The following is a 23697-nucleotide window of genomic DNA, read 5'->3' as shown; positions in this document are numbered from 1 at the left end:
AGCCCTAGGGACTTTTTGACTTCACCTCCAAATTTCTCACATGGCTAAACACTCTCTTCAGTCCCCACACCCTTCCCAGATGCCAGACACATGGTGATGTGCACTTGCAGGAGGGAGCTAAGTAAAACACACAAGAGTATTGGCACTTAGAGGATCTTGGTGCATTGAGAATCTCCTCCAGTGGAGCCTTAAAGTAACTTCTTGTTAGACTTGGACCCGGTGGAGAATAGGGAAAGAAACTCTCTGGCTTTTTTGGGCCCAAGACAGGACATGAGAAGAGTCATCTCGAACATAGGTTCACCTACGCCRTGTAATCAAATGCGTTGGATTGGCCAGAGACCTCCAGAGAGGAGGCAGTCAACATCAGAGTCAAAGGCCAGAAACCCCTCCACAGACTGAAATGATTATTTTTCAGGCAAGAGCAAGCAGCTAACAGGAGCAGCTTGGGCAACAGCTGTGAGCAAAGCACTGGCCTTCCCATGGCCCTCCCCATCCCTGCAGAGAGACACTGCTCCATCTCTCAAAGCCATTCCGGCTGAAAAAAATGTCATTGTTAGCACATGGACATGCTTGCACCTGCTGCTCTCTGAGGARTACCGCTGCAGCCTAAAAGGTTAATAAAGAACTGTTCAACAGAGCTACCCTAAAAATAGCAGCTGTAGGCTGGAGCCAGGAGTGACAAGGGGGCACCTGCAGTACTTGCAAAACAGGACCATAACTGGTCTGGAGCACACAAGATTCCTGCTGCTCTGGATCTCTTCACATCCCACCATTGTTGGCTGCAAGCCTGTGGAGACCTGTGTGCTCAGAAGAATGTCCTGGACTTGTGTGTGAGGCTGTATCTGAGGCTCAAGAGAGAACTGAGCTGAGCCGAGGGATATCAGCCAAGAGCTGCTGGGCTGCAGCAGCCACAGCTCTGACAGAGCAGACATCTGCTGTCCCGAGCCCAACTTTGCGGGCACGAGCACTGGGATGAGATCCCATCTTCATTCATGTGTGCAGGAATTGCCCTTTCAAGGCTGAAAGAAGTCCAGGCTTGGCTGGCACCTGCTGTCTCACCATGGAGCATCCAAACCAGTGACCTGTAGCTCGCTGTTCCTGAGCCTTAGTCATGCAATACAGCTCACCCACAGCCTGGCTGGTTAACTAGTGCCTCGTGCTCTAGCCTGCTGTGCAGCACTGGTTCCTGGGACACCCGGAAGACCACTTAGCACCAATGAAACAAAAAAGTGTTCCAGAAACACCTGCTGTCACCATGGTTACTACCTGTGGCTCAGTAAACTTGACTTTTTGCCATCACTAGCAGAAGGCCATGGGCTTTGCCCTGACTCATCACCACAGGGTCTCAGGCTGCTCTGGGCTGACTGTGGTTGTCCCTGTGGTCACCAGGGTCTGGTGGACAAGGACCTCCTGCCCACCCGGCCYGAGCTCAGYGCCAGGAGCAYCCGCAGGGCCAAGGGCTGCCCCCGCGCAGTCCCTGCCTGGCAAACAACAGCCCTGGTGTGACCCGCGCTGGGCGCTGGGCAACTCTCCCGCTGGAGCTGGGGCYGGGCAGAAGGGAGCCGGCGGTGGGGAGAGGAGGGGTRAAMMCAGCCCCAGGTGGACCCACRRCTGGGGAGGAGGAAACCCCACYGTGGACATCASRCTCCTCCTGGTGAAGACCTCAGGGTGGTGACAACTCACAGTGACAACCCGACCGTCTGCTGGAGGAAGATTGGCGCCTTTGACCACAGGGCCTGGAGGGATGCTGGCAGGGTGAGCATCACACCAGAGAAAAGGTGAGATACTAGGAAGGTTTTCTTTTTTTTTTTTCCTTTTTTCTGTAAAACAATATTAACTAGTAATGAGGATTTTCTGTACTAATTTGGACCATGACTGTATGTAACTGGACTAATAATCTGGACTATTATTAGACTGTTAAAACATTAATWAGGCAAGCTATTTTTTGCTCATAACAAGTTTTTTAATGAAAATGGAAGGAAAAACTTTGTGTGCTTAGGATGGCAATGAAGTGCTTGGAGGCTGATCATGTTCAAGGATGATGGACAGACACAGTGACAGGTGACAAGGGCCTAAGTACCTTTGGGGCCCAGGAGACCTTCTCMCAGGAGCTTACCATGAAGTAGTAGAACTGCGAAGACCTGGCCATGAACTCCGGCTTACACTCGGCCACACAGATCTCCACAAATCCAGCGTGCTGGCTGGGCTTGGCCTCCCCCATCTCACACACTATCCTGTGGAGAAAGCACGAATAAGAGGCATGGTTTTAGGGATGGTTTGGCAGTCTGGCTAAGATGATGTTGGAGCAGACAACAGCTTGCACCGCTGGGGAACRGACTGTACCATCTTCTGCTGCTTTCAAACCCAGGACCCGAGTTGTTCTTTAAAGACTGGTGATTTGTGGCTCCTTGCACTCAGTGGGGCAAATGCTTAGCTAATGTAAATCAACACACTTTCACTTAAATACATGGAGCAATACTGCGCTGAGGTCTGACCCCGGGCATTCTTCTGTCCACCAGATTTAATTCTCTTCTCTGATCCTGCTACAGCTCTACAGCTTAACAAATGCTCTGGTGCTGGGTCAAACTGCTTCTCAGGACTGCTATCCCACAGACAGGAATTTAAACCACCTGTGGTGGATGTTATGTGAGAAACAGAGAATAACTCATATAGGGGACCAAAAGCTTTTCATAGGGCATATGCTGTAAGGCTCACCTAAATATGAAGTTTAAATACAGTAACAAAAGGAATTATCAGTTCTTGCACTCTGAGTAGGGAATGGCATCTTCTTTGCACTGGAGTGGGGGGAACCCACTCCTAAAAAGAGCTCACAGGTAGCAATAATGATTATTAGGTGTGCTGTGGCCCGTTATCCGCCACACACCCAACTTACTGCTCTGCAGGGATGTACCCTTCCACCAATGGTTTGCACTCCACTCCGGCCACTTTGACATGAGACGCGATATCTCTGAACTCCAGCCCCAGATTCTCCCCACGGATGGTCACTTTGGTCCCTCCTTCCCGAGGTCCYGTCACTGGATTGATCTGGAAAAAACAAGTCAAGAAAAAGGATGATCAAACCACTTATGTAAAGACATCAGCATCCTTTCAATGAAAGAAGAGGCAGCATCAGGACCACTTTTTGACTGTGAAAGACACCAGAATTGTGACTGTTGAGCAGCTGAGGGAACCAAGACTACTTCAGGTTCACATTGYGGGGTATAGCTCCTTCACAAATATATTAATTACGCTTCACATGTGGCCGAAGCACAGGCTATCCAAAATTCTGCCCCTGATCTCATCTCCTCTCTTTTGAGTGCTTTCAAAATATCCAGAGATGAGTAGGAGATGTTTTCTAGGTGGGAGCAGGGTTTCCTGGTAGTGCACTTGAGCTCTCCAATCTATAGGCATGAGCCACAGAAATGCAGGAGTGTGGCACAGTGGGAAGAAATGGGAGCAAGAACACAAAAAAGACATAAATGCCTTTAGCTAGTTTCTTGTAAACCCTAAATTCCCAGTCCAAAGCACAGGGAGCTTTTGATCTGTTCTGGAGGGAGATATTGATCATGCATCACAAACTCAGCTGAAAATGTCCATCTGAAAAAGTAGCTGAGACACAACAGAAATGGAGTGTCAGATGATTAGATACAGAATAGACACAAGACAGTAAGTGTCTGAGACAGCAGCAGCAATTGCTGTGTGCCAACACATATTTCCAAAAGAGCGCCAGCCACCATGACTGGGGAGCTGGGGCCAGGGGAAGGGGCAGGCATGGGAGGATGGAGGAGGTCATTTGTGGGGCTAGGAGCTGCCTGAGCCTCAGCACAAATTGGAGGGCTATCTCAGTAGTTCTGGTAGCTGATGTCCTGACATTTGCACCCCAGTCTGGACCATCACCAAACCTTAGCAGGGGTCAATATTTGTGTCTCACTCAGCAGTGGCTCTGTTGGGTAGCTGAGCCAAAGCACTACCTGGACACTGAAATTCGCCTCTTGGCCCAACACCAGACCTGCATGACGGTCTGATGTGAAGGCCACAGCCACCCCACATCACACACACAATGAGTGTGTGTGTGTTTCTCCTATTGCACTCCCATTGCATGCCCTCACCTTGCCCTAGAGCTGTGTATCTCCGTGAAATATTTCTGGCATATGTGGAGGGGGTGTGTAAATGGGAAAGCCCTCTGCATGTCCTCTGTCACTCTTGTTTAGAGCTAGGTGGATATTAGCCTTGGAGATGTATCCTGGATATTAAGACAACACGGAAATCAAGGGGCGGGCCCGTAATTATCTTGGTTTTGCCCTTTCAATTATTTACTCTGCCCAAATGCTTTGTCATATGACTGGCTAGTTGAAAGGGGCTTCAAATGTTGCTTTCAAAGGGTATTCCCTGCTGCCCGCTCAGGATGCCATGGCTGCCATCTGCCAGTGTTGGCAAAGCTCGCTCCACAGAGAAGTGGCAGGAAGAGGGAATTCCCTGTCTGAGGTCCGTACCCATCGGCCGAGAGCCCTGCCAGGCCAGGGCTGGCAGCTAGACCCTTGCAAAGCAGTCTGGCTGGCAGGGAAAGTCCAGGCACTGGCACGAGCTCTTGACTGCGTCCCAGTACTGAGTCTGGCACCAGCGTGAGCCTGGTGGTGGCTAATTGCAACCAAGAGAGGCCAGTTTTTAGAAGGTCCRTCTTTAACAAATGGAGAGAGATCCTGGCACCTCTGGAGGATATTTTATTTTAGGATATTTAATTTTTGGTGCCATGAGCCACTTCCTGAATGAGTGTGTCTTTGCTTTGACTGTAGAGTTAACAATTTAATAATACAGATGACTGCAGATGGGTGCTTGGACCTGTACTGGGGGCCCTGTATATTTTGGATGTATAGACACAACCTCTGCAACACAAACCCTGCCCTGATTGCCCAACTGGGGAACCAAGAAAGGAAGCACTAGTGTCAGCCTTTTCTTTGCAATCAACCCAAAGATAGTGAGGGGTGCTGTTACAGCAAGGCACAGCAACCCCAAATATCCAAAGCGGGAATGAGCAATTCCTATTGTCTCCACTCCACACACCAGACCAGCACTTGCAGTGATGGGCCCTGATTATTTCTGAGGTCCCAATGTCCACAGCAGCTTCAGCCTACAGAAGGCTCCAGGCCCAAACTGGGTCAAACAAAATCTCAGGTCCAAAAAAACAAGCAAATATCATTTGACCTGACAAAATCTAAACCGCAGCAGGTGTATTCTTACTCTGGGAATCAACAAGACATTTAAATCCTAAAAGAAAATAGCACAACATTCATAAAACTGACTGATGAGATTTTATTTGGATTGGCGGAAGATTTCACCTTTGGATGATGTACCTAAATCTGTGGAGGTGAGAATTATAAAGACATGGAGAGCAAGAGCAAGAGCAAGAGCAAGAAAGAGCACGTAAGAGTGAGAGTGAGGAAGAAAAAGAGGAAGAGGAAGAGAAGGAGAGAGATGGGTATTTGTGGTTTTTTTGCCAAAAGCAAGGAATATATGCTAAAATTTACTGCGAAACAGAATCTCTATTTTAGGAGAAACTAATACTTAATTTTTGTCTTAGTTGGGAACTCAAGATTGATAACTTGAACTATCTTCAAAAAATGACAAAGTATTTTGATTCTGAAATATTGAAAAATATGTAGTCAAGCAATAATTTTTTCTATTTGAAATGCTTGATTATGTCGACTAGTTCTGGCCTGATAAAACTAAAACATTTTATCTGACTGATAATGAAAGCCTAGAATATATCACAGTATCCAATACAATGCAATATTTACTCAAAATAAAGAGAAAGATAAACCACAATTCTCAGATTTTTTTTCAATTCCTTATGTATTAGACTTGTTCATAAAAAAAAAAAAAAACTCAGATCCCCATAAAATATTCTGGTTCTGTTTTTGTGGTATAAACCCTGCCATCAAATGTTTTTTACTTGTTCTAGTACGGTAGCTCTCTGGTAAGATAGGTATGTGGTTAATTATGACTCTCCTATCCTTGAAAGAGCTTGCTAGTATGGGGAGTACATCTTTGTAGTGTGCCAAGAGAGGATTTCTTTCTGGTACAGCTAATGTCATTTCCCTGAAAAAAAAAGAAGTTGTAGTGGTAGAAAGGAATCTCTTGCTAGTAAAGTTGTCTTTTATTCATTAGCACTAGAAGTGACTTTGAAACAGAAATTTCCTGTCAGAACTCACAAAAACTCAGGTAGAAACTTTGCCGTCCTGGTTCCCTCTCTGTCTAAAGCACAAGATTTTCAAAAACTCTTACTATGGCTCTAAAATTGCCAACAGGAGCTTTCCAGAGTGAAGCCATCACAGCACCTCTGAAAATCTACCTCCCGCCCCAGCTTTGCAGTTTTGAATTTTTAAAGRTCAGCTTCAAAATCCACTTATTTCCTTAAAACAGGAGGGCCTGGAGTTCTCCCAGGGGTGTGTGTGGGAGATTTTTTAACCTCAACTCATCACGCTCCCCCAGATGAGTACACAAAGAAGAAGGTGTCGCCGTGCTGTTTTCACACCAAGAGAGAAGGCACCTCTTTCTATCACAGGTGCAAAAATGTGGAACGAGACCTGCCAGCTCCAGAGAGGGAAGCGCGAGCAGGGAGATGAAGGCTGCCAGGAAGCCTCCACCTTCTCTTTCGGACATGGAGCTATGACACCACATCGCAATTTACACCCTCCCCTGATACCAGCCTAATGCTACAGCTTGTCATTCCTAAAGAACGTTTCGTAGCCGGACAGGTCTATAAGTCCTAATTCCACTGAGTGGCAATATAAATTCAGGAGCTAGTAAATAACTACAGGTTGTGGGAAGCTCTTTGCTGGGGTACACGCGTATGCCTGTGTAAGTGTGAATGCACATGTTGGTTCTTCTCCTTCCTCTGCACAGATATTTCCCTGGCTCCTTGCCAGAATATGCATGCTTTTACCAACTGCTCCAGACATACCATTAACTGCAATATATATCCAGTCACTTGAGATTACTTCCATGCTAATGGATCAGAAAAAGACTTTCAAAGAGCTACTTATGATTGCACCAGGCACTTGGAATATTTCATGAGTGAATATTGCAATGATCTGTTAGAGCTTTGGGAGCTGTTGGAGAAAATGCCAGCAGAATTAGAAGTATGTCCCTTCTGGAGTAGAAGGAAGGAGAATGAGTGGTATCTCTTCATAAAGAGACTGTAGTTGAAAGATTTGGATCAGAGCATGGTAGAGAAATGTTGATGGACTTTCAGAACAGTATGCTACTGCATGTTAGGTTCTTGGGCTTAGGACTTTTGCTTTAGTTGGTCATCCAACACCTTTCCAATTCTAAATTCTATGAATCTGTGCAGAATTTCTGAATGCTTGTCTGGGAGGTGGGAAAAAGATTTGAAGGATGTTTCCTCCCAACTTCCCCTAAGTTTCAAGACCTCAAAGCTGAATTTTAAGAAGTAGCTGCTCATTTTGTCTGCCTCTGGGTTTGGTTTTGCAGCTTCAGATGGTTCAGGTGGGGTTCAGAATTGCCAGCCACAGGTAAGTGCAAGCATGGTGGAGGCCAGCATGTTGGAAATATCAGAATGAGTCTGGAACTCACCAGTGCAACTCAGTGAGTACTTCAGAGATTGATGGACTGCAGGAAGACTAATTGAAACATGGTAAGAATGGCTCCTTTCAATAGCACCTGGGACAACCAGATTCTGCACAGTCTTTGTTCTCATGAAACCTTTACCCATGGACATCAGTTCAAGTAGAGTTCATCCATAATGCCCACACCTTTTGATTCATAACTGAATACAATTAGCAAAGTCCTTCTTAGTCTCTAGGAGAAATAATCCACCCAATACTTCATATTAACCAAAACCGCACAGGCCTAATTTTTCTCCTTTGCATTTCCCCCTCTCTTTCCTGTCTCTTTTTCCTCCTTACCTTTCTTATTTGCAAAATAAGGCCTTAGACACTCTGAAAAGGTACTAATGCTAATCAAGACAAGGTAATTGAAAAGTGCTTAAGGCAGGGGACAGCTCGTAATGGTGTACTCCCCATTATCAGGGCTCAGATTTGTCCCACTACCTGTCCCTGTGACTCTGGAAATGGTGTTCTTCATTATGGCAAAGGCATCCCAAGACAGCAGCTGAAATCATTCTAGACCAGAGGCCTCATTTCCTGCCCTTGCATTCTCTCCCTTCCTTTGTTGCCTCTATCTAATGCTCTTTCTATTCCCTCATCTCCCCTTTGTACCTTTCTTCCAGCCCTCACTTTGACCCAGTCAACACAATCAACAGGAAACCTTACGAACCATTACTCTACAGTCCTTCCCTCTGACATTGCCTTCATTCTCTCTTCATCACTTCACAGGACAGTTCCAAACTTTTTTTAGTCCAGGCCTGGTCCTGCTTTCTTCAGCTTCTATTAAGCCTTCAAGGAGAGAAGGCTGACAACTGCACAGGGCTTTGGTCTGTGGGGACTTCTTTCACCATGCAAAGTCAGGGCCAGACACACAGAAGAGTGTCATGCTGCTGAACTTGGTGGAGTCTTGTTGATTTCTGGACAGTGACTTTGCCCATGTCCTGCTGCTAGGAAGCATGGGCTACAGCCTGCCCTCTTCCTTCACCAATCAGCAAAGCTGAAACAGTGTTGGGATCAGTCATCATCTCCTTCTCAACTAGGCTGGCCAGAGAGGCTGCTCCAAAAGATACCTGGGCTCCATTTGATTACTGCCACTCAATCCATTTGAGGTCTCCTAGAGCATCCTGTCTCCCCTTCAGCTGCTCCTCTAGAAGACCCTGGTCTCCTGAAAGGCTTCATGTCACATCTGCAAGCCCTTTGTGGGCAGTGTGGTTGCTCCAGGGTTTCTCATACTGTACTAGCATACTGCTTGGGCCATTGACTTCTGTCCCAGTGGACTGTGGTGGAAACTCTGAGACCCCGCTCACTCCTACACTATAGACACCTGACGTTGTGCCCCTGACTTTGAAGGACACCATGGACCCCCATTCCCAGAGATACCTAGGGCTTTGCCTGACCCAGAAGAGCTCAGCCCTGGCCTGCCCTCACCAAATCAAAGACAAAGCAGAAAACTTAACCAAGAACAGGGTACGAGAGGGAACGCCCCAGCTCCTTGCAGTTTGGTGACTTACATGGGTGATCTTGGGGTTGGTGCATTTGCCCTTGGTGCTGGACAGCTCCAGCCACTGGCTGTCCTGGGCCGGGCAGTGCTGCTTCAGCGTGCACTGGTTCTGCCCCTCRCACCAGCCGCACTCGAAGTCCGGGTCGGCCTTCAGGCACAGGCCGCAGCTGTCACGCATGGCCCCACACTTGTACAGGTGCACTGTGGGGACAGGAAAACAGAGAGGACCTGAGAGATGCAGATGGCACGGGGGAATGGTGGGATGTCGGAGGGCAGAAATGAGGAGCAGGCGAAGGGAGAAATGGTCACCGATAAACATGCGCTGGGCTGCCCATCCCTGGGGCAGGAGGGGACCAAATAACGGGAGATCAAATGCTTACATCATCAGTGAGGCAAACTGCCCTTGTTAGAGTCCTGCCCCTGTGCAGGATATTTTGGGAAGCTGAGRGCAGAAGGAAGGATACTGCCCTTGGTAATGCTATGGGCTGTGATCAGGAGATTGGGAGGTAGGATGCTTGGGCAGTGACTTTGCCTCAGTCCTTTCCTTTTTTCATAAACTGCCCGAATAATGTCCACTGCCACCTTAAACAGTCTCAGCCTCAAATCTCCGTTTTAAAATGGGACTGGTAAACCTGGTCTACCCAGAGCTTAAACTTGGTGATGGGGAATTTTTTCTAGTGCACAAGTACCCAGAACTCGGTATTAAGGTAATGTCTTTCAGGTTTCCCCGCTTAACAGAAATACTAAGAGCTAATAATAAATCCAGAATGGCTCAGTATTAGGATGAATACAGGGATTTGCAATCAGCCTTTCCCTCTTCTGTTCCAGAAAATCAGACTGGTTTACACTTTGAAGTACTAAGTTGATCCTCCTCTAATACAGACACCAAAGATTAATGCTCAGCTCAGTCTTGGGCTGCTAATATGTGATTAGAAGCAGTCAAAGCCTTTTCCAAATAAAGCTCAGCTGTTTTGCAGTCCTCCTACAAAACAAGACCTTGTCATTTATCCTTATTTTACAGATGTGTAAACTGAGGCCTGGGTTGCACAGGGGACTGATAGCAAAACCTTCCCCTTTGAGGCTGAAAGCAGCAGAATCCAGGCTTTCAAACTGCATCTTTTTTYATGGTTTGCGTGGGTGTTAGTAGTTTTCTTTGTGAGATGGAGGATTTTTGCTTTGTGTTTCTGTTTGCTATGTCAGTAGGTGGCTAAAGTCTCATCTGCAATTTTTAGTACACACAATCCAAAAACTCGTAGGCCTTGGACATTTGTGCTGAAAAGCACTGGCTGTCAGTTAATACCTTTACCTCTGTTTCCCTCCCAGATTCAGTAAGTTTTGACCAACACTCAAAAAGGCTTGGTAACTATTTATTTCTCCAAGTTGGGTGCAAGAAAAGCTTGCAAAACATCTGTCAATCACAGCGTGCYGCAGGCCTCCTGGAAGAGAGCCCCCCATAGTTTGCTGTTGCAYAGAGCATTCCCTCAAATGCACTGAGATGCTCTGCTTGTGGTGGTCCCAATGACTATCTCTGCAGACACTTTGGTGGGCTTTGTTCAGTTTAGTCTTTCCTACCAGCCCAGCCCATCTGRTGCTGTCTTTAAAAGAGGTGACTTCCTTGTTTCTCAGCAGCAGGGTGCCTCAGTACAACTGCTCTTTGAAGGACACTGGTTCTGGTCCTACTTCTGCCATTGTTCAGGTAAAGCATCCTGTCTCTCCCTCTCTATTTTCCAGAGAAGAAAGTCTGCTTGTCTAAGACACTGTCAAAAGCTCTGTCAGGGGTTTGTGCTTGCTCTGAAACACTACTTTTATGCTAGTAAATAAAGCAGCCCAGGAGCCATTCTCTGGCCATGGGACCGCATGGCGTGGTTCCATGCAGTACTGCTATGCACACATGGCTAAGCTCTCTTCCTGCCCTAAAACATAACGGTCTCATATAAACTATTTATTTGGGACGGTCTGTGGCCAGCTCCACTTCCCAAATTTTTTCTAGTCATTGCCTTGGAGGATGTTAGTCTGTGCAACCCAAAACCATGTAAAGGACATGGGCTGTGCCACGCTGCTTGCCCTCAGGGCCAGAGAAGAGTCTCAGGCCTGTCTTATTTACCAGGGTAGATTTAACCTCAAAGAGCCACAATTTTGGGGAGGACAGTGCATGCCCTTTTATAGTTATTCTAACCCTGGTCAGGCATGGGTAGCCAACTGTGGCCACACAACTGGCCACCGCTTGAGCTGTGGGCTGAACATGTGAGGAGCTTTCTTCCCCCTTCAAGAGGAAGAGATGAGAGACAGGGTACGTGAACAGGAAGCATGCTCTATCACTGTCCTTCCTCTAGGGACATGGGAAGGTACTCACGCTTCAGTTCTGTAAATTATTCACTGAGCACCAGGATCCTTTGCTACCTGCTCCTCTGTGTATTGATGTGAGTCTGGGCAGCTTGGGGTTGCATGGGAAGCTTTGACATTCATTGCCTGCTCAGAGATGAGCAGGAGTATCTCTGCCAACTTGCTGCCAGCAGAGAGGAGGGAGCTYTTTATGAGCCAACTGTCTGCTCAGAAGAACTTGTTGCCTATCACTAACTTATCAGCTGCTGTGTCCCTGACAGCAGGCAGGGGAAGAAACRTAAAGGGGAGCCAAAAGAGAGAAAGACACTATGGAATTGGGTGCGGGGGGAGAATGGAGGGGAAGGAGGTCATGGCACAGGGATAGGAGTTGCCTCCCGTCTTGCTCTCCAGCTTCAATGTGGCATCRGTGGGAATCTTACCCAGGACTCCTCAGCCTGAGGGTGGGTGTGAAATGGTGCAAAGAGAGGTGAGAGGAGCATGGGAGCACATGAAGGGGAGAGATAGAAAGAAAATGGGAAAATAAAGCAAGGGATGAAGAAACTTCGAGAAGTAGTAGCATGAGAAGGAAAGACTGAAGGTCTGAGCTGTAAATATGGAGAGAGACCAAGAGGAGAGGGAGCCTGGGGAAAAGGCCATGGGGTGGCTGAGGGTAACAGGCAAGCAGGAAGAAGAGGATGTGAATGGAACTGCCATCTCCGGTGAAAATGCTTGTCTCAGGGTCATGGCTGGACAAGCAATCACCCCTCTGTGAGAGACATATCAGTCCTTTGCYGTGCACAGTAATTAAATGGAGTGACGCTCTGGACAGGAGGTGGGTCTCAGTCATTTGCCATTATCATTACATTTCATTCAGCCTTTTCCCACTGGAAAGCCACAGCCTTTCTCCACCCCCTCTGCCTTCCCCTGTTCATCACCACATTGCCTCTAAGCAGACAGTGCCCGATCTCCTGGYGTGTTAGCTTGAAGAGCATCACTGCAGGAGAAATAAAGAGGGGGAGAAAGCGGGAGAAGGGGGGGCAAAGAAACAAGACACAAAAATGTGGGGTGAAGCAAAGATCATGAGGAAAGAGGGAAAGTAATGCAAGTAGGAGGGCAAGTCACATTTCTTAGGTGCTCTTAGAGAAGGGGGAAAAAAGAAACACAAAGCACAAAAAAATTAGTAATTTGCAGAGTGCAGAGAACAAGTATGCACCAGACAGCACAGGGAGATGGYGGCTGCTTTGTTAAGTATAGGGAACGATGTGGCCCGTTGCTAAGGTTACTGCTTCCAAGGACAAGTTGAAATAATTCTTTACCTTTGTTCTGTGCTGGGTTGTCAATGTTGAAATTCCCGTTCCACACAACCGTCAGCTCCACCGGCAGGCTGTTAATCTCCATCCCTTCGTACGAATACTAGAAGCGAGAGAGCAAAAAAAATACACAAACTAACATCGTGCCCAGAGATGGGGGCGACGAGGGGGCAAAAGGTGGTGCCACAAGCTTTGAACAAGAAAAATGGAGCTGTCACCTGCCATTAGCTGCAAGAAGCCAAAGGAAGCTCTCAAACTTGCTGTTCTCAGTGGAGCAAGCCATGCCCCTCTCTCAATAGCCTATGAGTGCTTGCCATTAGGTGAATATTTGGTGATTAAAGCAGATTTGCATGTGGTGGGGCTCAGCTTGGAAATACGCCTTCCAGCTGTTGAGTGCATCTCTGAACTATATTATGTCAGCTCTTGAGTGCGTGTCTGAGGTGTATATGCTGCACTGTGGATGTGCCATCCAAATATGCCTCTGCTGCGTGCTCTGTGGATGCTGGGTATATATGTAAGGTTATCAACACTAGTGTTATTTTTCAAAGTTCTTGGAAGCTGAGTGAGGTCTCAGAAAACAGGAGTGGAACATATCATGGGAAAACCTTAACGGAGGGGAAAATGGAGGTCCAGTGTAATTATAGACCTGTCAGTCCAACTTGGCTTCCCAGAAATAAAGTACATCAAATTATTAAACAATCAATTTATAAGCACCTGCAAGATGATAAGGTGATAAAAATCAGCCAGCATAGATTTGTCAAGAACAAATTGTGTCAACCCAATGTAATTTCCTTCTTTGACAGGCTTAATGGCTTCGTGAATAAAGGGGAGGCAGTAGATGTGATTTATCTTGATTTCARTAGAATGTTTGCTACTGTCCTATAGGAGATTCCCATAAACAAACTGGGGAAATACAATCTAAAAGAAGCCACCATAAGCCATATGCATAAGCTGTCAAAAAAAACAAGTGGCATAATTCATTGTTGGATTGGGAGGGTGTTTCAAAGGGAGTTTTGTCCTGGGTCTGGTATTATTCAGTATTTTCACTACTGACTTGGATGACAAGCAACAGACTATACTTAGAGAATTTGTGAATAGCACTGCTTTGGGAGTGGTTGCAAGAATATCCAAAGGCAGGGTTAGGAATTCAAAGTAAACTTGACAAATTGGAGAACAGGGCCAAAATCAACAAGATGAAATTCTATACAGAGAAGTACTAAGTATTCTTCAGTAGGAGAAATGAATGCAAACAATATAAAGCTGGAGTGGCTGGCCAGTGCTGCAGAAAAGGATCTGGGGACTACTGAAGATCACAAACAGATTGTGAATCAACAATGCCATATTGCTGCCAAAAAAACAAGCAAATCTCATTTGGAGATGCGCTAGCTTGAATTTGTTACATATGTAAGCCCCAGGAGGCAGTTATTTTTCTCTAGTCAGAACCAGAGAGGCTTCAGCTGGAGTAAGGGATATCTAGTTTCCAACATTATATATCAAGAAATCTATAGAAATCTTTGAGAGAGTTGGACAGACTTTAACATGTTTTTCAGGCAGAGTCAGGGTACAAGTATCCTGCTTAATGAAGGAAATGGGAGCTGATCTCTGGAGGCCCTTTCTAGCCCTCCACTTCGAGAGTCCTCTGACACATGGTGCTTAGTATATTTTTTCAGATAAATTTGGGGTTATCATAGGCTAGTTCACACAAGATTCATCTACTGGCCCATCAGATCCCGTTGCCCTCTTCCAACTCTTCACCAAAAGCCAAGAAGTCCCCAAATGGGAGAGGACAGGAGAGGAAGCATYGCAGTGATGGTTGCTGAAGGCAGAATGGGAACAAGGCAAGAAATGGGAGAAACGTTTCATGCTCCCTCATTTTTCTGACTGCAGCACACACGGATTTACTCGTCTGAGATCAGGAATCTCCTATTGTGCAGAGATCTGCAGAAGAACAAACTCACACTCTAAAGAAAAAGGTGTTTTCCCAGTAAGAGACTAAATGCAATTCAATAAGTTGTCGGGTTAGGCTGGGCATGTCTTAGAGACCATAGAAGAGGTTCCCATCACTGAAACTCTCAGCCTGGTTTTCCACAGAGAGGCCAAAGCTCCGAGCCTTTAGAGGTAGGTTCTGCAACCACTAATTGCCATATAATTGCAGAGTAAACCATCTATGATGATTTCTGTTCATTACAGCAGAGTGAGTGCTATTTGGATAGTAATTTCTCTTTGGACAAACTAAACACAATTAGCCAGTAATCTGCAGGACCCTGTGATTATGATCTAGTTGTAAGGTATTTATGGATATATGCTTTGTGGTTGCCATGGAAGTAAAGAGCAGTCAAAGGTTAGCAGAGCCCCATACAACAGGGCTGCACCCACCAATCTCATTCAGTATTTGCATTTTTATGACACTTCTCGGTGTCACTGCCAGTAAGTTGCAAGATGATGCAGAGCCGCTTGGACTCACAACACTGACTTTTTACAGCACAGCTTTGCAGAGCTGGGAGCAAGGATTGGGAGACTGGAGTGGGAAGGAGAGCACCTGAAATGTAGAAGATAATTAATCTTCTGCCACTCAGGAGCTTTGCTAATGTCTGTCTTACACAGCATTTTGCAAACGCTGACTGAAAATGGGAAAGAACACATATACCGAACCCCTGGCCAATTTTAAGTCACAAGTTGAGTCAGCAAGTGCCTGACAAATGCTACTTTCTGCCTCAATAGATCCTCATGTGTGTGTGTTGGGATTTAGCTGTTAGCAGAGCCTAGATGGGGCTGCCAAGGGACAGGCAGCTGGAGTCCCCTGGAGGCTCTCATCCCGCTGAGGATCGAAGTGCCAGCAGCAGGAACCCAGCTAGTATTTCAGATCTTATCTGTCGGCGGCCATGGGAGCAAACACATACTAGACTTGTTAACTCAGCAAACTTGATCCAGAACTGGAAACGGATGTGAGGGAATAAACAATGGGATCCCCATGGAAGAGCTCCGGGGACAAAGCCAGCTGGGATGGCAACAAGGGTGTTCATATTGCCATGCCTGTCCTTCTCAGACAGAGATCGGTCTGTATTGCAGGGAAGCAGAGCAATTTGCAAAGTGACAGCAGGTAAATGCTGCATCCTGTTCAGACCACAGGAGCCGCCAGCCCATTGTGGTCCCTGTTCAAAGCCCTCTGAGCTCAATAAGAGTCTTTGAAAGGGATTTGCTCAGCTTTAACAATAAGACACAAATATGTTTCAGAAAATAAAAAAAAATAATAAAAAAAGACAGTGTATTGATCTCCAGGATTAACGTCAGTGCTTCCTGGTAACTTCTGCAAGGAACATTCACACCATTAGGGATGTGTCTATATGTTGCCTTGCACAGTTTTCTCCAGCACATGCAAAACTACTCAGAAGATGTAAATTTGACCTCTAAGTCTGCAAAATTGCAGGCAAATTCCAATCTGCAAATCAAAGCAATTGCCCAAGGACAGGCAGTGAGATAGCAGCAGAGAGCAGTTGATCAGCAGTATCTCTGCCCCTCTCCTGACTCAGAAACAGAGACACTGCTCCAGTGTCTGCAGCTGGCAAAGCGCTGGAAGTCAAGGAGACCTGTGTTTAAATACATCAAGAGAGACAATAGCGGGACATRGTGGACGTAGTCTTTGTTCACGGGTCACCAGTTCTGCTGACTTGCACATATTTCTGTGTAAACCCATGCCTACCCTGAAGCTGTAAACTCCTCCAGGATCCTCTGGACATACCGTTACTACAAGCACCTTTCATTAGCAAAGCTCAGCTGCACAAGCATCTGAGCCTTGCTGTTTGCAGGCTCACAGTGGTGCATGCTCAGTGCATACTACAAGGAGTCTGTATCATTAGGCAAAACCCTTTGGTAGTTTGGCTTGGGCACGACTAGAGCAATAAACCAAGAGCACTAACATGATGTTTCCCCCTTGTACCTCCAACATTTCGAATAGCGGGAAAACATCTGCAGACCTGTAGTGTTTTAGTATTATTTCAGTGTTAGTCTGTTTTCCCTAACAGCACAAAGAGCTGCTTTTACGATTAGGGTTTGGGCCTGCCATCAACCCACTGTGAGACCTGCACAAATCATTTAATCCCCCTGTGTGTCAACTCTCCAGTCATAGACTGGAGGCAGAAACCTCACCCACAGTTATCTTGTCTCCTTGGACTCTTTGCTTGCCAGAGCTGGGACTGAATCTTTATGTCCTGGTATCACCCAGGACAATGGAACCCAAATTGTGACTAGGGTTTCTCTGTGCTATTTTAATGCAGATAAATAATAATAATAATGAGTCATAATAATTGAGAACTGTGTGTATGACCCTTATCCCTGTGCTCATCTTCCTTTGGGCACCCAAAAGTGTGCTTTTCCATGATTTGTGTGAATAGCAGTTCATTTTTTTCTGGGCTCTCTGCTTTTCCACACCTCCTCCTCCTTGTGAGCCACACCACAGAGTCCAATCCTCCTGAGAACTTTTGCTCAAGTGCAATAATGTCACCAATATAACACATTTGCTTTGCCTATCCCTAAGTCACACAGAATTCAGCTGTACAGTACTGGGTCTCACAACACACTGGGTCTCACAGCTACGAGGGACTTAAGCCAAATTATCAGCAGAGCTTTCACTGCTAGAAATCAGTGTGCGCCACTTGCGTGTGCCAAGGCCAGACAGCAAACAGGCTCCCATCAGGAGACCACGTATGCCTAGATCACCAAAGCTAGCAATGGCAATGACCATGGCAATGCTCACACAGGCAGCCTCTTACCCTGCTCCCTGTTCCTCATGCTGAAGGTTTGATGGCTGTATTGGCTGCCCCAGCATTTAGCGATTGCAAGTACTGAGGCTCCCAGTGCTTCCCATGGAGAGCTTGTCTTTGGCCTAACAGATCTAGAAGTTCTAGCCATTCTTGCTGACGTTTTCACTTATTTATTAATTTATTTATTTGTATGCCTCCTTAGCTCTCCTCCTTCTCATTTTCTCCCATCACTCTGTGTCTAGACTGTCAGCAGTGCTATCGTAAGTGCAATAAGGAATGGCAGGCAGGGTCTCTCTGAGTGATAATTGCGTGCCTTGGGTGGTGTGATAGAGGACCAAGCCAAGAGCTGAGAGGCTCAGACCACTTGACAAGAACAATAATTGTCCTGAAGCATTCTGCCTGCAGTGATTTATTGATGTCATCGAATGAAATATCTCCAGGAAAGCCAGGGAGAGACACAGAACTGACTATTGACTGGATCAAGCACTGTCAGTGTTGGATATGATGTTACTGACAGACAGTCAAATAGGCTGGTCCCACCTGAGTGTCCTTAGAACATCTCCTAATTGAACTTGGAAACACTTAAAAAACTCCTGCTTAAGATGGAAGGACTTGGTTCTGATCTCAACTATCCCCATGTAAATTCATGCAGTCAAGAGCAAGAGTTAAGGCCCTTTTTTCTGATCCCAGCCTGCATAAATGCAGGAAAACGTCTGCATTCTGCAGAAGTTACTCTGCAAGATCTGAAGTTGAGCTCAGCAGTGCCTACTGTATGACGGGGAGTGGGGGAAAGGAGGGGGATGGATCTTGAGGCTTTTGGAGGAAAACAAGCCAAGAATGATTGCTTAGTCTAGCATGCATCACCAACAGAAAGATCTGCTGGCAGAGTAGCATCCCTTTAGGGACACACCATCATAACACATCCTCCCACCCTCTTTGGACCTTCTCCAAGTCTGCAATGCAGGTGCTACATTCAGTGTCTCATGCAGCAAATCTGCTGAGTAAAAAGCTCTGTTGAAGGGGGCTAATTCAATTTGCAAACAAGCTCATAGAGCTGTTTCTGGTGTCAGGTGACCCCTCGGAGCAGACTCTGTGGCTCATTGTATCACACTGGCTCCAGACTGAATGCTAATTCTGACAGGGAAGGAAATAATCATGATGGAGATATATATACACAACTCTTTCCTTATTGTCTGAGTCCTTTGCCACCTGCTAAGAGTGAGGGTTTCTCTGTTATTCTTTTTTTTTTTCTCTTTTTGAATGCTTCCTTCTTTTGTCTGGCTCTCTCACTTCTCTTTCTCTCAGTATCTGCTTAATACCATTTCTCCAGAAAAAAAAACAAAAAAACAAGCATAAACCAGAGAGTGAAACACGGAAAGAGAAGAGAAGAGAAGAGAAGAGAAGAGAAGAGAAGAGAAGAGAAGAGGAGAGGTTAAGTTTATTCCAAAATAAACCTCCTTACAAGGAGAAGACAGGGGTCAGCCTGAGCCACCACAAAACATTGCACATGGGGCAGGCATCCTACAGATCATATAGAAGCAAGATCATGGCATGCCTTGGCATTTGCTTGATATTCAGCCCTGCCACCCCGCACAGCAGGGATAGTCCTGAATGTTCCTACATCAAAAAAAATGTTAAGGCCAACCCAKTTTTGTTTCAGCACTTAGACTCCCCATCAGCAAATGCATCTCAAGGGGAGCACTGAAGCCAACTGCTCTGGTCTCAGGTACTGTCAGTGTCTTGGAGTATGCAGTCCTTCCTGTGAAGAAGTCCTAAGCGAAATAAGTGGATGACTGAGTCCTCTTCCTGAGAGCACAGTCTATCAGACCCACCACTCACAGGGACTGAGAAGCATAAGGGGCAGGCACAGCAGATGAAGCTAAGGAGAAGAGATGCCACCCCTGGCTGCTGGAGAGGTATCTCTGGAGCAGGGCTGAGGCACAAAGTTAGTGCATGTCTGAAAGCACAGGTAACATGGGAACAGTCATCATTACTTCTCAAAACCCAGCTCAGTTGTTGGATACCACAGACTGGGACACTGAGATCTCTAGCACTGTTAAGGCAGTCAGTTCACCTCTCAGCCCAACAATATTTAAAACTGTTCTGAGATAACTTGTGCTCATGCCTCCATATCTCACAGAATCTGTGACTCTAAAGGCTGGCTGCTCTCTTTGCTGCTACAGTTTTATGGACAGACACATAGACTCTGCCCAGATCCATGCAATATTCCTTTAGCTACAGACTTTCACCATTGTAAAATAAATCTGAAAAAAAAAAAGTGTTTAATGCCTTCTTAATTTCTCAAGCCATCCATTTCTGTGAAATCCTGAACTTGGACATTCACAGGTCACTAACCAATAATGAAAATAGTAGGGGAGGAAGAAAGGCAAAGAAACATATACGATAGGGTTGTTGGGAAGTTGTTTGCTTGAAACAGATTGTAAAATGTATGAACTGCCTATAATCTTCAACATACTGCTTAATGCAGCAGAATATGTTGTGATGGATTTTAACAAGAGCTGCCCGGCATGGAGTGGTGGAGCAGCAGTGAAGTGGCTAAAGCCTGTAATTAGCTCTTTGACTAATAAATCATCTCATAACAGTAGCAAGGAGGATGACTCAAATTAATGTCTGGGAGATCTGAGTCTTGTGGAAACCTCCTGAGAAACAGTGCTAGGACACCACCACCACAAAATGCACAGCTCCTGGCAGATGCCAGTGTTTGCCCCTGAAGACTGGCATTACTATCATGACAACACTGTGATTCACATAAACTCCCTGGGAAAGGGATTACTTGTCCTGCACTACAGATGGGAAAACGGAGGTGTGCGGAGGCAAAGGAACCAGCCAAAGGTCATGCAGCGAGTCAGTGGCTGGGGGAAGGCTTGACTCAAGACTTTAACATCTCACCATCCTTTGGATCCATTACATGCTGGCATCTGTCATGCTGTTTATATGGGGTTATATGTCCCATCACCAAGTCCCCTCACACAATAGTGTTGATGTGAACACTAGTCCTTTTGAAAGCTTCTCTGAACATATAACATGTCCARGACCATCTAACACTGCCTTTCCCCAGAAGGGAAAGTGGTGTGGTGAGATGTGATTGCTTAGAGGTTGATGCAGTGAGATTGCTTGGAACTCACCAGAAGTTGCAGGAGCGTCACGCTATAACCACAGTACAAGGATGAAGCACTGCGAGGAAATAGGCAGGCTGAGCCTGGAATAATGTCTATGGGTCATGGCTAAGGTGCTCCAGCATGGCCAAGTATTGGGATCCATGGGCAGGAGCAACCACGGTAGGTTGCCACAAGCCAGACCTAAAGAGCAAAGCTCTTTTGGTCTTTGTTTGCAAGCTACTACCCAGCCATCCCCTGACCGTGGCTGGAATTGGGCCGGCAGTAAGGTAAAAGGAGGAGCAGCACAACCCAAGATCTCATCAGGACAGTGCTGTAGGCACTCCTTGGCCCTTGCATGTCTCTCCCACACGCCCCAGGCAGCAGGACTTGCTCACCGACGTGTTCTGGCACTGCACGCTGGAGCTGTTGAACCTCAAGGCAGGCACCCGCTGCTCGTTGCCCTGGATGTTCAGGATGCATTCATAGCCTCGCTGGCCCGACTGCGGCTGGGGCAGGTTCTTGGCCTTCAGTGTGATCGGCTTGATCACTTCAACYGGCACCAGGATCTTCTCTGCCTGCAGCAGCTGGGGACAGTCCTGGGGAGAGAGGAGACCGCAYTAGGTCAGCACACAGGTTTCTGAGCCCCAGGTGGAGACTTTTGATGCTTCTCAACCTTCTGCCTTCACACCTCGCTTCAACCGATTACAAAGCCTTTGTGCCTCCCAAACCTCAGCCTATTACAAGGGTATTCATGGAGCACTGCCAGGAAGGCTCAGATAAACAGGTGAGGAAGGATTGCTTTTACAGACCATCCTTTCCCACTTCCCTTTGCTCTGTCCCACTGCAGTCCCTTGACCTGCTGGACCCAAGGAAGCTACTTCTCATGCTTTTTAATACCTCCTCCATTAATCAACTAATGGGAAAGCAATTCTGTCCTCTGCAAGGACTTAGCCCAGTCACAACACCAAAATGTAAGAAGTGAATAAAACAAAATCCAAGAATAACTCCGTGCCTCTTCAACAACCAATGCACCCACTGTACTAAAGGCACAGCCCCAGCTAGCTCCAGCAAGACATATTATAAGCCACAGAGTCTGGGATGTTTATAAGAGAGAGTGATTTGGCTTAGAAGGGGACAGGAAATTATAGATGGATTCAACTCCCGCTTACAAGCTCCCTCTGGCATAGGGGAAATATATTACAGCAAAATTTCTGGATAGGCCTATCTCTATTTATACTTGGGGCAATCTGTTCAAAAAGGATCACTCCAGAATGATAACTAATATTTCTGCCTAAGCAGTAAGAAACAGCTCTTGCCCACTGTGTGCAGATCCCCTGGAAAGGCCAGTGATAATTTTACCAAAGGAGCGATGCTAAGTGGATGTTCCTAACCCAGAGCCTCTTGGTGGATGATGGGTACCTCACACCAGCAGAATTTTGGCACCCAAAGCTACGAYGCAGAAAGTTGGATTCAAAGTCAAGTGATTTTGTGCAGGTTTAGTTAGAGAAGCAAAGCACAGCTTCTTCATCATACAATGGCACAATGAATCAGGCARCTGCAAGCTGACAAATTCATGTATTCTAGGAAGCTATCAGCCCGTTAGGAAATTACTGCAATGTTGCCCAGCTAATYGAAGGCAACATGACATAAAATGGGATCCTTAAACAAGCACTGCACTGGGCTACAGACTGTGCATGCCATGTGCATAAGGTACAACACTTCAATCACTTGTCAGTATCTGACTGTCCCCTCTTTTAAGTGTTTTCAACTCCTACGTGCCAAGAGAAGGCCTGTCCCCACTTTTTCTTCTTTACACTGTATTTGGCACACTGCCTGCTCTCTGCAGAGCACAGCAGTACTGTGATGGCACAGCTACCCTGTCTAGTCCAGAGAGCAACACCTTTTCAGCTTGTCCTGCCCCATGATAAAGCAAGCCCCTGAGGGGGGTCCCTGGCCAGGTCCATTCTGTACGAGGGAAGACAGCAAAYTGCTGAAAGATGTGAAAGCTTAACCTGAAGGCGTGGGCAAGGGATGGGAGGAAGAAAATGACTGATCCAGAGCTGGAGAGAAGGGAAAGCAACTGAAAGGCTTGCAAGTGGAATTTATGGCTTACAAGAGCCTGGGAGCTTGTTAGAGCAGATGGTGGAAACATCTTACAGAAGCAAATAGCTTAGGAAGATAAAGAAATGGATTAGACGTGTAACATCTGCAGTTACACCAACCAGGAATAGAATTACAAGAGCCATCAATCATCACACTGTGGGTGTGAGCTGATCCATGGCCAGGGGCAGGAAGAAAATCCAGCAACCACCCAGCACATAGATGCTGTGAAGTCCAGAAGCCTTTCTTGGTCCCCCAAAGAGGRTCTGTCTGTCCAGGTGGGGATGCCAGACTGAACAGCCCTCTGGGCAACCTGGTTTCTCATTTGCACTTACATGGCAATGCTAACAGCTTGACAGCTGCTGGCAGACTTGAATTGGCCGTGCCCAGACTAACGCCAGAACAAGGACAGCAGAGACAGTCACTGGAGCTGGATGGAGGCAAAACAGCTTGGRCTCAGTGTCAATTTAACTGTGTTAATCAGACACAAGACCTAGCTTARTATGCTCTACCAAGGGCTAAGGCTTCATGGGCCATCATGTTAACCTTGTTGGACAACATATGGATTAGAGATGGTGAATCCATGTGGTGYTGTCCTGCAGGAATCAGTTTTACCAACGTGATTTTCTGCTGTTTTGGGGATGTTGGTGCTGTGCACCAAGTCACCAAGCAGTCACAGGTGATGAGTCCCCAGGAAGCTGAGTATCTAAGTAGTGGGTATTGCCTTATGCCCCAACACATACAAGGCATGGTCAGTGCGGAAAGAGGCTGTCTGACCCAGAGGAATACTTGAGGAGCTACATCCTGTGTCAACACTCCCTGCTCTTGCTGTTATCCTGTCCCATGATGAGTTATCCCTAGGGTACTACTAACGCTGAAACATAATGGTTAAAGTGTCATAGAAGCATTTTTCCTGACAAGAGGATGAGACTTGATGGCGTAGGGAGTCTTTTCCAGCCC

The 23697-nt window shown here is 46.5% G+C and overlaps 1 protein-coding gene across 1 annotated transcript in view; it reads right to left on the bottom strand.

The window, feature by feature from the left end:
- Positions 1–23697, bottom strand: part of PLXNA4 (plexin A4) — a 438326-nt gene that overhangs the window by 72872 nt on the left and 341757 nt on the right. Inside the window, exons 9-13 of the mRNA XM_026091208.1 lie at positions 21033–21233; positions 12765–12861; positions 9137–9327; positions 2894–3045; positions 2117–2234 (exon numbers count right to left, since the gene is read on the bottom strand). Coding sequence (XP_025946993.1) covers positions 2117–2234; positions 2894–3045; positions 9137–9327; positions 12765–12861; positions 21033–21233 — 759 coding nt within the window. The remainder of the gene's footprint in view (positions 1–2116; positions 2235–2893; positions 3046–9136; positions 9328–12764; positions 12862–21032; positions 21234–23697) is intronic.

Source organism: Apteryx rowi, unplaced genomic scaffold, assembly GCF_003343035.1.
Source record: "Apteryx rowi isolate R43461 unplaced genomic scaffold, aptRow1 scaffold_9, whole genome shotgun sequence".
NCBI classification, from domain to species: domain Eukaryota; kingdom Metazoa; phylum Chordata; class Aves; order Apterygiformes; family Apterygidae; genus Apteryx; species Apteryx rowi.
Note: the sequence above shows the minus strand (reverse complement) of the source record. Positions and strands in the feature narration are given on the sequence as shown.